The 13,880-nt window shown below is 45.4% G+C and overlaps 1 protein-coding gene across 1 annotated transcript in view; it reads left to right on the forward strand.

Annotated features, from left to right (window-relative positions):
• The first annotated feature begins 3,608 nt into the window (after positions 1 to 3,608).
• The window catches only part of STUM (stum, mechanosensory transduction mediator homolog), a 62,222-nt gene continuing 51,950 nt past the window's right edge, over positions 3,609 to 13,880 (forward strand). The window contains exon 1 of the mRNA XM_079912144.1: positions 3,609 to 3,910. Within this exon, the coding sequence (XP_079768270.1) occupies positions 3,703 to 3,910 (208 nt within the window). The 5' untranslated portion in view covers positions 3,609 to 3,702. The remainder of the gene's footprint in view (positions 3,911 to 13,880) is intronic.

A 13,880-nucleotide genomic window follows, 5' to 3' on the forward strand; every position in this document is an offset into this window, starting at 1 on the left:
TGAGGAACAAAAACAAACCAAAAAAACCCATAAATAATGCACAACCTAAAAGTTGTTGGTTATGTTGTATTAGGGGAACTTACTGATGACTATAGCCTGGGAAATAGCCTCTCAGATAGCTCTGAAGGACTCTTTTAAAGAAGTAAGGGAGGAGCTGGGATGTATAGGAATTTTCGTTGAAAAACAAACAAACATGGAGTCCAGCATCAAAAGATTACTGCCAGTCACAAAAAATAGACATCTCAAGTTAATAATTTTAGTGCTTTTCTATGTCTGGAAAGATGCAAGAGTCTGGGCTCATTGAAATTATACCTTTGATACGCATCTTAACTACCTAGGGCCAGTATCCCGTTTCCCTCCATCCTGAATTCCCCTCAGGGCGCACCGTCAGGGTGGCTACAGTAACGGATGGCTTGATGGAGGGCAACATTCGTTGTTTACTGATATAACGGAAACATTTTTTTTTTTTGTCTACAACCCCCTCGAATCCATCCTCCACACTGTTGGCTGAGTGTTCCTTCCCCCAAACCGTATCTCATTAGGGTAGTTTTAGAACCAGGGCTCAAATTCTTTGACATTACTCCATTGAGAGGTATGGTGTCCTCCATTTGAATCTAAGCAGGTTTGTGACTGCTTCGATCAACAGAGTCCGCAGAACTGACACTGTGTGACTTCTGAGGTTAGGGCAGAAGGTCCACACAGCTTCCACTGGTCCTGCGATGCCCACTCTGGGGAAGTTTCTCCCAGAACCTAGCCACCACATTGTGAAAAGTCCACGTCACGTGGAACGGCCATGTGTAGATGCTCTACGGAACAGTCCCAGCTGAGCCAGCTGTTAGGTTATCCCAGTCAAGGTATCAGAGTTGAGAATCCTTTTGGAAGTGCACCCTCTAGCCACAGCTGTTCCAGCTGCCACCGTTGGAGTCCTCTCAGCTCCAGACATAATAAAGCAAAGAAGACCTGTCTGAGCTGCACTCTGTCCAATTTCCTGATCCACAGAATTTGTGATCATAACAAAATAGCTGTGTCTGTGGGTAGTTTGTTACATAGTAACTAGAATATTCAAGTCATGCCACATGCCTGCTTAAAATGTTGCAGTGAAGGCTTCCCTGGTGGTGCAGTGGTTAAGAATCCGCCTGCCAATGCAGGGGATACGGGTTCGAGCCCTGGTCTGGGAAGATCCCACATGCCACGGAGCAACTAAGCCTGTGTGCCACAACTACTGAGCCTGCGTGCCACAACTACTGAGCCCACGAGCCACAACTACTGAAGCCCGCCTGCCTAGAGCCCATGCTCCACAACAAGAGAAGCCGCTGCAATGAGAAGCCCATGCACCGCAATAAAGAGTAGCCCCCGCTTGCCACAACTAGAGAAAACCCATGCAGCAACGAAGACCCAACGCAGCCAAAAATAAATAAAATTATATAAAAAAAAAGTTGCAGTGATTCCATATAATCCAAATTCCTTTGCCAGTCATTACTTGGTTCCTGCCCACTCCACCAGAGCCATCTTTAGCCCCTGCCCATACCAGCCTTAGTTCTGCCACACTCGAATTCCTGAAATGTTCCTACTTTTCTAGGTTTCCGTGCCTTCATATATGCTGTTGGTCTGCCTAGATGTATTTCTGACGTCCATTCTAGACATTAAGAAAATCATCTAGAAAACTGGAGGATGTAAATCCGTTTCCTTCCCTGAAACCGTTTTAGTGGCCCTATAACCATTCAGGTGCTTTGCAAAAGAATGTTCAAAGAATGTTGACTTAACCTCTCTGTGCTCCAATTTTCCCATTGGTAAAATGGGGTAATAAATAATACTTACTTCACAGAGTGTGGTAAGGATTAACTGAGTTAAAATATGTAAAGTGCTTAGTGCCGGGCAGACTGCTTGGATAAATAAATGTTTGTTTAAAATAAAATAAATCTCCTGCAAGTAGTTAACTGTAGTCTTTGCTCAAATCTCATCTACTATCACCTTCTTTGGGAAACCTCCTGACGCCTCCCCTCTGTAGCTGTTTTCACAGATGGTTCCATGTTTTCCCAGCACCTTCAGCTTACCCAGCTACAGCATTCATCACTGTCTGTAATTCTGTCCCTTGTAGTTGTTAGTATCTATCAGTTCCTCTATTAGACTCCTGAAGTCAGGGGCTGGGTTTTACTCCTTTCCCTCTCTGCAGAATCCAAGTCATATTAGGTCTTCAATAAGTAAGTATTAAACTGAATATTGCTTTGATTTTACAGTCACAGTAACTCAAGCCCATAAGAGGTTAAATGAGTTCCTTTAAGTCATACAGGTAATTAGCCGCCGAATAGAGACGAATATTTCGGTCCTGTTCACTTCTGACTGCCAGGCCTAACTAGTTACTGTGTGTGTGTGTGTGTGCACCAGTATCACCACTACCCTCTGCTGACCATCTGCTTTTAAAATTATTTTATTCAGATACCCATAAAGTAATACCGATGGTTCTTTTTAGCATCCTTCCTCGGAGTCCCTGGGTTGGATTATTCAATCACCATTTTTCCTGGAGAAAGAGGGTTACTGAAAAGGAAGGGGATTTATGCAGAAAATTTGCTGAACATCTGGATAATTCTGATGCCTTGAATCCCTCCCTAACATAAGAGGCGGTTGCTTTCGTTCACTTTTTCCAGGTGTGGAGGTGAAGGTGGCGTTATTCAGGAAATCTGATCAAACATGGGGCCATCTGGTGCCGGCTTAGACACGGCCCGGCCACATCCTTCTGCTTCTACCAATTGCTGCATTATCAACACCAGACGGCGCTGTGCCTTCGCTGGCTTTTTAAACACCAGGTCCAGCTCACAAAAGCCCCAGGTTTCTCCCAGAACTGTTCAGAGGATGGTCCCCAACACCCCCCCCCCCACAACCCCAGTTCCGAGCAACAGGCTCATTTCTTTTAGCTTTTCGCATCTGTGTGTGTGTGTGTGTGTGTGTGTGTGTGTGTGTGTGTGTGTATGTAGGGAAGGGTCCCATTTAAACTAGTCTCATGGACCTGTTTGAAAAGCTGCGTCTCCTGCTTTCAGCTCGATTATCGATCCTAAAATCGCTTTTGCTCTGACTCAAGTCCATTTAAATCAGAACGAATTTAAAGCGTACTAGATACCAGGCGCGGCGCGTTCCTTGCCTCCATCTCCCTAGCGTTAAATGCATCCTCCGGAGTAAAGGACTCAACCTCGAAGCCTTTCCCCGCCGTGCCAGCCGAGCGCACACGCCCAATTCGCGGTGTCCTTGGCTGCGGTTCCCTCCTGGTTCACCTGTCTGGGGAGCGAGACGTGTGTCCATTCCTCCCAATACCTGGACACCAGCTCCCTCTGCGTTCCTCTTCTACTTTCTTCCCTCCTCCCTGATTTGTAAGTGGTATTTTGGGGGGTGGGGGCAGCGGAGGGGAGGGCGGGGAAGGGGCCCCGCGGGGAGGGGCGTCGGAGCGCTGTCACCGAGTGTCACGCCGCCCTCCCCGCCCCTCCGCCGGGGCTGTGGGAGCGCAGCGGAGCGCGCGGCAGAGGGCCGGGCTCTTGGGGACGCGGGAGTGCGGGGTTCTGGGCGAGCCGCGCGGCACACCGAGCACGCTGGACGCCTGAGCTCGGCGCGGAGCCCGGAGTCCGGAGCCCGGAGCCGGCCGCCACCCGCCTCCTGTGCACTGGGCGGCAGTCCCGGCCGCGGCAGCCCGGCTCCCGGGGAGCGCGCCCCGCCATGGAGCCTTCGCACAAAGACGCCGAGACGGCGGCAGCGGCGGCGGCGGTGGCTGCGGTGGCGGCGGCGGACCGGGGGACGTCCTCGTCCAGCGGGGTGGTGGTGCAGGTCCGCGAGAAGAAGGGCCCCCTGCGCGCCGCCATCCCCTACATGCCCTTCCCCGTGGCCGTCATCTGTCTCTTCCTCAACACTTTCGTGCCCGGACTGGGTAAGACGCGGCGGCCGCGACCCCTGCGCCCCGGGCACCGGCGCGGGAGGGCGGCAGGGGAGGCGCCGGGGAGGGACCCTCGGACGGCAACCACGGGCGGCATGTGCTGTGCCGGCGCTCCCAGCGCCCTCTGGCAGGTGGCAGAAGCGCCAGGAGTGGGCGCCCGGAGGGAGGCGCGGCGAAGGGCTCCTGACACACCTTTCACCTTCTCCGACCTGGGAGCCAGGTGATCCGGGCCCAAAGAGCCAGAAACTTTGCCGGGAATGTTGGATCACGCGGGCGGCGGCCCGGGCGGCTCTCTCGGCCCTGGCTAGGTTCCCCTCCAAGCGCCCCCAAATCCTGTCTTTTCCCTCCGCCGCGCTCGCCCCCCTACGAGCTCCTGTCTCGGAGGGGCGCGGGCCCCCAGCCGGAAGAGCGTTGGGGCCGTGGGTGGGGGTGACCAAGGTCTCGGGCATTCGAGAAGTCGGCCGAGCTATGGAAAAGCGGGGCGAGCCCGGATAGAAGGCTCCTCTCAGCCCCGCCTGCGTTCGCACGGTGCTGGGCGTGTGTGGGCGAGAGCTCTTTAGCCAGAGTCTCCCCCACCTCCTTCCCGAGTGCCCGCGATTCCGCCGGCAGCCCCGCAGGACGCCGAGGGGAAGGGGGATGATTTTGTTAGTTTAGATGCCTGTGGGTTTGAACCGCACTTGGCCAGAGGTGACCCCATAACTCCATCCCATCACTTCCGTTCCTGAGAAAGTGGAGAGAGCGCGGTTGTAATTCGGTGTCGGACTTTGGCTGCCTGCAGGGTCCTTGATAGCACCAGTGTCCCAAATTTTAACACAGAGGCCCATCACAGAGATGGGAGTGCCGAAGAGGGCATAAAGGGAGGAAATGCTAGGTTTCCTTGACCCTCCCTCTCCTAACCCCACGCCCAAATCTGTCTGCGCGCCCTCCCCGGCACTCCCAGCTTGCCAGCTTGGCACCGTCTGTTCTTCCGTGCTAAGAGCACCCCCCCCCCAATTCCATGCGGGACTGGAGAGGCAGGCACCTCTGTGCCCAGGAGAAAGCTTGCCGCTTGTAAGGCTCCAAGTTCCCAAGAACAGAGGTCAGCTAGGAGTGGTTTTCTGTTTTGCTTTGGCCTTTCTCACGGCCCCGCTCTCAGCCAGCTCTGCAGGGTCCTCTGCAGCGCTGATAGCGAAGATCACACCCACCCACGCAGGTCGCGTTCACTTTCCCTTTCGTGCTCACCTTTCTGCCCCCTGGGGGGAGGTGGGGGGCTGTGGCCAGAGCAGCGTATCTGTCTGAGCAGGAAGTTAGGTGGTCTTTAGTTGGGCGTCCGCCTTGTTGGTGCCTTCATCAGCCTGGTTGGTGTCATCAGGGCGGCTCTCTTAGTACATTTAGACACGGTGGGGACGCAAGCGATGTTAATTTAAGTTGTCAGAAATCCCCACCTGCTGGAGTAAAAACACACTGCCTGTCCATCTCTCCGGGGATGTGAAGATCACGAGCAGGGATGTGTCTCGATTCCACTTTTCTTAAAGTGGTGAAGCAAATGCCATCTTATGGTCTTTGAGGAAAGAAGCACATTGGGGCCTGGTGGGAGGAGCTACATCAAGTCTCTGCTGGCTGAGGCCACAGCGCCTGTGCACCTGCGCCCGCCCTCCTGGGTCTGCCTCACTAGGTCCCTTTCCCACCCTTAGCCCTGCTGCCACGCCCCCTGCCCTTCTGCCCCCCTGCCCTGGGCATCCAGCTCTTCTCTCTTTACACTTCCCTTTGTTAGATCAGAATCCTATGGGATTTTTGTAAGAAACCTTTCTAAGAAGCCAGAAGAAAATAAAGAGGAAATAAAGCAAACTACAAAAGTAATGAAACAGGCTGAGATGAGCCATGGGTGTACAGACTTAGGAATTTTCAATGACGAAATCCAGGCCTTTTATCATTTTGTTTTGACTATCATTGTACAGTGGACTGAGTGCACAGGCCCCTGCCCCTCTCCACCCTGAAGGGGTTCCGGATCTTTGTTGGTGTTTCATATCTGTGAGTCAGGGATGCGTGTCTCTCCAGGTTGCTGGGAGGATGAAATGAGATTACGTAAAGCTCAGGGTCTGGCCGTTAGAGAGTGTTCCGGAGACCGTGGGTCCCTGTGGCTCTTTGCCCTTCTACAGAGCTGAGCGCTACTCCCATCTCTGGTATGTGGGGCCGCCCCCGGGACCTTTCTTCTGAGTACTTATTGATCTCTCTGTTCCCCTCGACCTGCAGTAGAGTCCTGGACGGCAAAGCAGCCCAGGCAAAACTTGCAGGCTTTTTTTTTTTTTTTTTTTTGCACTGCCCCCTCCCCAGTGGTCTGAATGGTCCCAGCTCTCAGAAATTTTTCCCTCAACCCAGATCTACCTCTCCAGGTCCTCCTGGCTCATCTGATGCTCCTGCAAAAACTGAGTATTCGTGTCTGGCTCTGCCCTTTGAAGAAGCGAAGCTTCTTTTAATGCATTCACTCATTCATTCGACAAACACAGAGCACCCACCACATGCCCGGCACTGGGGATGTGATGATGAATAAATCAGTCAAGATGTCATAGATAGTTGAGGGCAATTGGTGCAAACTTTGTTTACATTTGAAAGTGCCATGATGGCAGCAGGAAGAGTATTTGAGCAGTAATTGATTCTTCCAGGGTTGGGGTGGGTGTTCAGAGAAAGCCTCCCAGAGGGAGTAGTATTGGGTTAGACTTTGCTGAGCGTATCCATCACGAGGCCCCAAGCACTTGCCAGCCTCACTTCACTCCCACTCTCTGGAAACTGGTCACAGCATTGGCCCAAAGAGCTCTTCTTTTTTCTGGAAGCTTCCTTACCTGCAAGTCCTCTCCTCATTTGCAAATTGGATGAGAGTGCCAGTGTTAGGCTGAATGCAGGCACTGTTTTTCTCTGGTAGAGTGTCTCAGGTCCACCCAGTCTGCAGGACCTGCCATGGAGAAGCCCAGTCCTTACAGTTCCCTGGTGCTTTCTCCACCCAAGCAACAGTGCTGTTGGGATAACATACATAAGAGGGATGTTTCCTTTCCTGGGGAGTGGATGGGAAGGAGAAGTCATTTATGATCGCTCTGACACCTCATTGGAACAATGCAAAATAAATTTGAAAAATGGATGATGGTAATTTCCTATTCAGTGAAAGTCTACTAATAAAGACCATGGACCTTCATAGTCCAACTGGTAGGGCATTTATAAGTACACACAATTACTCACACATGTAATGGAAGTTCACCGTTATGCCCCCAAATCGCCAGAGGGTTTATCTATTGGTTAGGATCCAAATGATACTTTCATATTTGAAAACTGTTATTTATCTTTATTGACTTGGTGAAATGAAAATGTTGATAACTCAGATAGTGGCAGGGAAAGTTGGACAGAGAAGAACTTCCAGTGACTGTTAACCATTCCATCAGATTAATGTTGGATATTAATCTACTGTTGAATATTCATAAATATTTAATCTGTCCCTAATATATTGCCTACTTTTTGACACTCAACTAAGGTCTTGCTTCCCTGGTCAGAGCACCACAGGTTGGCTCAGCTTCTCTCTCTCTTTCCTTTAAGCCTGAGCCTCTAGTTGATGATGAACCATGCCCTACCCTGTGGCATCTTTTGTATTGTTGCCTTTTTATTATTGCTTCAAGAGTTTATTATTTGTCTATCTAGATAGATTGTAAGTTCCTTGAGAGCAGGAACCATTTAAAATTTCTCCTTGATATACTATCAACATGCTGTTTATGGAATGCACACTGACCAGAATTTTACTCCTTGAATAGGCATTAGAGATCATCTCACCCAATGCCTTTATTTTATATAGAAGTGAGTCAGGCCGGAGGATCAAAAGACCAAGGAAGTTTACATCCTACTCAACCTTTTTAAGGAAATCATTTGAGGGTGTATTTCAGCAAAACAAGGGAGTAAACCAAGAAAGAAGATATGAGATCCAGGGAATAATGTATCCAATTCAGGGTAGACATGAAAAGCCATGCAGGATAAAATTGTTCAGCAAGCCTGCAAAGCAGTCAGTCTTCATTAGAATGGGAGGGTAGAAGGCTCCAGGAAGCAGGTTTCTGAGGATGATGTGAGGAGGGGACATTCCACAGAGTAGAGAATATTATTGGTATACTGCAAGAGATTAAAGTTGTGATACAAAACAGAAAGCAAGCAAGAAAAACAGAAGGCAATTAGTAACTGCAGTAAAGACAAAAAGCTATGCAAAAGCATTAATAGGCTCAAATGAAGCAACCTACCCGATTATATCAGGAGGCCAGTAGGCTTCAAAAAGAATAGAAGATTCCAAACAATCAATGAGAAAGAATTTGAGGATACTAGGCATATGATGTAGAAAGCACATGTTTCTTCTACCAACAATAAAAAAGAGAGGTAATAACAACTTCAGGAAAAGCAACAACAAAAAATTATTAAAGATATAGCTCAAATAGGAAGCAAATCAAAATGTGGCCTGATTTTAAGCAAGTGGTGGAACATAAGGAAAGCTCTTTTAAGTGCATAGAATCTGTCATTGGAACAGTGGTGCACTGTATGGGCTCTTAGCTTCCCTTTGATTCTGTAGTGAAGAATATTTGCTTAGTCATAATGATATAAATGCTCCTCAGTTTTGTGGGTTTTCCCCCACATCTTTATTGGAGTATAAATGCTTTACAATGTTGTGTTAGTTTCTGCTGTACAACAAAGTGAATCAGCTATATGTATACATATATCCCCATAACCCCTCCCTCTTGAGCCTCCCTCCCACCTTCCCTACCCCATCCCTCTAGGTGGTCACAAAGCACTGAGCTGATCTCCCTGTGCCATGCAGCAGCTTCCCACTAGCCATCCATTTCACATTTGGTAATGTTTATACGTCAATGGTACTCTTTCACTTTATCTCAGTTTCCCCTTCCCCCTTGTGCCTTCAAGTCTGCTCTCTACATCTGCGTCTTTATTCCTGCCCTGCCACTAGGTTCATCAGTACTGCTTTTTAAAATTTCATATAAATGCGTTAGCATACGGTATTTGTTTTTCTCTTTCTGACTTACTTCACTCTGTATGACAGATGCTAGGTCCATCACTACAAATAACTCAATTTCATTCCTTTTTATGGCTGAGTAATATTCCATTGTATATATGTGCCACACTTCTTTATCCAATCATCTGTTGATGGACATTTAGGTTGCTTCCATGTCTTGGCTATTGTAAATAGTGCTGCAGTGAACATTGGGGTGCATGTCTCTTTATTTTTTTTATTTATTTTTTTTGCGGTATGCGGGCCTCTCACTGCCGTGGCCTCTCCTGCTGCGGAGCACAGGCTCTGGATGCGCAGGCTCAGCGGCCATGGCTCACGGGCCTAGCTGCTCCACGGCATGTGGGATCTTCCCGAACCGGGGCATGAACCCGTGCCCCCTGCATCGGCGGGCAGACTCTCAACCACTGTGCCACCAGGGAAGCCCCTGTTCATAGATGTTTTGATGATGGCCATTCTGACTGGTGTGAGGTGATACCTAATTGTGGTGTTGATTTGCATTTCTCTAATAATTAGTGATGCTGAGCATCTTTTCATGCATTTGTTGGCCATCTGTAGGTCTTCTTTGGAGAAATGTCTATTTAGGTCTTTTGCCCATTTTTGGACTGGGCTGTTTGTTTTTGTGATATTGAGCTGCATGAGCTGCTTGTATAGTTTAGAGATTAATCATTTGTCAGCTGCTTCATTTGCAAATATTTTCTCCCATTCTGAGTGTTGTCTTTTCATCTTGTTTATGGTTTCCCTTGCTGTGCAAAAGCTTTTAAGTTTCATTAGGTCCCATTTGTTTATTTTTGTTTTTATTTCCCTTATTCTAGGAGGTGGGTCAAAAAGGATCTTACTGTGACTTATGTCATAGAGTGTTCTGCCTATGGTTTCCTTTAAGAGTTTTATAGTGTCTAGCCTTACACTTAGGTCTTTAATCCATTTTGAGTTTATTTTTGTGTATGGTGTTAGGGTGTGTTCTAATTTCATTCTTTTATATGTAGCTGTCCATTTTTCCCAGCACCACCTTATTGAAGAGGCTGTCTTTTCTCCATTGTATATTCTTGCCTCCTTTATCAAAGATAAGGTGACCATATGTGTGTGGGTTTGTCTCTAGGCTTTCTATCTTGTTCCATTGATCTACATTTCTGTTTTTGTGCCAGTACCATACTGTCTTGATTACTGTAGTTTTGCAGTATAGTCTGAAGTCAGGGAGCCTGATTCCTCCAGCTTTGTTTTTCTTTCTCAAGATTGCCTTGGCTATTCAGGGTCTTTTGTGCTTTCATACAAATTGTAAAATTTCTTTTTTTTTTAATTAATTAATTTTTATTTTTATTTATTTTTGGCTGTGTTGGGTCTTCATCGCCGTGCGCGGGCTTTCTCTACATGCAGCGAGTGGGGACTACTCTTCATTGTGGTGCGTGGGCTTCTCATCATGGTGGCTTCTCTTGTTGTGGAGCATAGGCTCTAGGCATGCAGGCTTCAGTAGTTGTAGCACGTGGGCTCAGTAGTTGTGGCTCGCAGGCTCTAGAGCACAGGCTCAGTAGTTGTGGTGCATGGGCTTAGTTGCTCCACGACATGTGGGATCTTCCCGGACCAGGGCTCGAACACATGTCCCCTGTATTGAGGCGGATTCTTAATTACTGTGCCACATGGGAAGCCCACAAATTGTAAAAGTTCTTGTTCTAGTTCTGTGAAAAATGGTTTCGGTAATTTGATGGGGATTGCATTGAACCTGTAGATTGCTTTGGGTAGTATAGTCATTTTCACAATATTGATTCTTCCAATCCAGGAGCATGGTCTGTCTCTCCCTCTGTTTATATTACCTTTGAGTTCTTTCATCAGTGTTTTATAGTTTTCTATGTACAGGTCTTTTGCCTCCTTGAGTACGTTTATTCCTGGGTATTTTATTCTTTTTGTTTTTATGGTAAATGGGATTGTTTCCTTAATTTCTCTTTCTGACCTTTCATTGTTAGTGTATAGGAATGCAAGAGATTTCTGTTCATTAATTTTGTATCCTGCAACCTTACCAAATTCATTGATTAGTTCTAGTAGTTTTCTGGTGGCATCTTTAGGATTTTCTGTGTATAGTATCATGTCATTGGCAAACAGTGACAATTTTACTTCTTCTTTTCCCATTTGTATTCCTTTTATTTCTTTTTCTTCTCTGATTGCCATGGCTAGGACTTCCAATACTATGTTGAATAACAGTGGCAAGAGTGGACATCCTTGTCTTGTTCCTGATCTTAGAGGAAATGCTTTCAGTTTTTCACCATTGAGAATGATGTTTGCTGTGGGTTTGTCGTATGTGGCTTTTATTATGTTGAGGTAGGTTCCCTCTATGCCCACTTTCTGGAGAGTTTTTATCATAAATTGGTGTTGAATTTTGTCAAAAGCTTTTTCTGCATCTGTTGCAGAGATGAAGAGATGACATATAGTTTTTATTCTTTAATTTGTTAATATGGTGTATCACATTGTTTTGCGTATATTGAAGAATCCTTGCATCCCTGGGATAAATCCCACTTGGTCATGGTGTATCATTCTTTTAATGTGTTGTTGGATTCTGTTTGCTAGTATTTTGTTGAGGATTTTTGCGTCTGTGTTCATCGGTGATATTGGTCTATAATTTTTTTTGTGTGTGTGTGATATCTTTGTCTGGTTTTGGTATCAGGGTGATGGTAGCCTCGTAGAACGACTTTGGGAGTGTTCTTCCCTCCACAATGTTTTGGAAGAGTTTGAGAAGGATAAGTGTCACTCTTCTCTAAAAGTTTGATAGGATTCACCTGTGAAGCCATCTGGTCCTGGACTTTTGTTTGTTGGAAGATTTTTAATTACAGTTTCAATTTAATTACCTGTGATTGGTCTGTTTATATTTTCTAATTCTTCCTGGTTCAATTTTGGAAGGTTGTACTTTTCCACGAATTTGTCCATTTCTTTCAGGTTGTCCATTTTATTGGCGTATAGTTGCTTGTAGTAGTCTCTTATGATCTTTTGTATTCTGTGGTGTCAGTTGTAATCTCTCCTTTTTCATTTCTAATTTTATTGATTTGTGTCCTCTCCCTCTTTGTTTTTGATTATTCTGGATAAAGGTTTATCAATTCTGTTTATCTTCTCAAAGAACCAGCTTTTAGTTTTATTGATCTTTGCTATTTTCTTTGTTTCTATTTCATTTATTTCTACTCTGATCTTTATGTTTTCTTTCCTTCCACTAATTTTGGATTTTGTTTGTTCTTCTTTTTCTAGTTGCTTTAGGTGTAAGGTTAGATTGTTTATTTGAGATTTTTCTGGTTTCTTGAGGTGAGCTTGAATTGCTATGAACTTCCCTCTTAGAACTGCTTTTGCTGCGTCCCATAGGTTTTGGATCATCGTGTTTTTGTTATCATTTGTTTCTAGGTATTTTTTGATTTCCTCTTTGATTTCCTCAGTGATCTCTTGGTTATTTAGCAGTGCACTGATTAGCCTCCATGTATTTGTGTTTTTTCCTGTTTTTTTCCTGTAACTGATTTCTAATCTCATAGTGTTATGGTCGGAAAAGATGCCTGATACAATTTCAATTTTCTTAAATTTTCCAAGGTTTGATTGTGACCCAAAATGTGATCTATTCTGGAGAACTTTCTGTGTGCATTTGAGAAGAAAGTGTATTTTTCCACTTTCGGGTGGAATGTCCTAAAAATATCAATTAAGTCTATCTGGTCTATTGTGTCATTTAAAGCTTGTGTTTCTTTATTTATTTTTTGTCTAGATGACCTGTCTGTTGGTGTAAGTGGGGTGTTAAAGTCCCCCACTATTATTGTCTTACTGTCGATTTCTCCTTTTATGGCTGTTAGCATTTGCCTTATGTATTGAGGTGGTCCTATGTTGGGTGCATAAAAATTTATAATTGTTACGTTTTCTTCTTGGATAGATCCCTTGATCAAATGTAGTAAAAAGACTCTTGTAACAGTCTTTATTTTAAAGTCTATTTTATCTGATATGAGTATTGCTACTCCAGCTTTCTTGTGATTTTGATTTGCATGGATATCTTTTTCCATCCCCTCACTTTCAGTCTGTATGCATCCATAGGTCTGAAGTGCATCTCTTGTAGATAGCATATATAAGGGTCTTGTTTTTGTATCCATTCAGCCAGTCTATGTCTTTTGGTTGGAGCATTTAATCCATTGACATTCAAGGTGATTATCAAGATGTATGTTCCTATTACCATTTTCTTAATTGATTTGGGTTTGTTTTTGTGGATCCTTTTCTTCTCTGGTGTTTCTCGCTTAGAGAAGTTCCTTTAGCATTTGCTGTAAAGCTGGTTTGGTGGTGCCGAATTCTCATAGATTTTGCTTGTCTGTAAAGCTTTTGATTTCTCCAATGAATCTGAATGAGATCCTTGCTGGGTAGAGTGATCTTGGTTGTAGGTTTTTGCCTTTCATCACTTTAAATATGTCCTGCCACTCCCTTCTGGCTTGCAGAGTTTCTGCTGAAAGATCAGCTGTTAACCTTATGGGGATTCCCTTGTGTGTTGTTTGTTACTTTTCCCTTGCTACTTTTAATATTTTTTCTTTGTATTTAATTTTTGATAGTTTGATTAATATGTGTCTCAGCATGTTTCTCGTTGGGTTTATCCTGTATGGGACCCTTTGAGCTTCCTGGATTTGATTGACTATTTCCTTTCCCATGTTAGGGAAGTTTTTGACTATAATCTCTTCAAATATTTTCTCAGTCTCTTTCTTTTTCTCTTCTTCTTCTGGGACCCCTATAATTCGAATGTTGGTGCGTTTAATGTTGTCCCAGAGGTCTCTGAGACTGTCCTCAATTCTTTTCATTCTTTTTTCTTTATTCTGCTTACTGGCAGTTATTTCCACCATTTTATCTTCCAGGTCAGTTATCCTTTCTTCTGCCTCAGTTATTCTGTTATTGATTCCTTCTAGAGTATTTTTAATTTCAGTAATTGTGTTGTTCATCACTGTTTGTTTGCTC

Source organism: Stenella coeruleoalba, assembly GCF_951394435.1.
Source record: "Stenella coeruleoalba genome assembly, chromosome: 1".
NCBI classification, from domain to species: domain Eukaryota; kingdom Metazoa; phylum Chordata; class Mammalia; order Artiodactyla; family Delphinidae; genus Stenella; species Stenella coeruleoalba.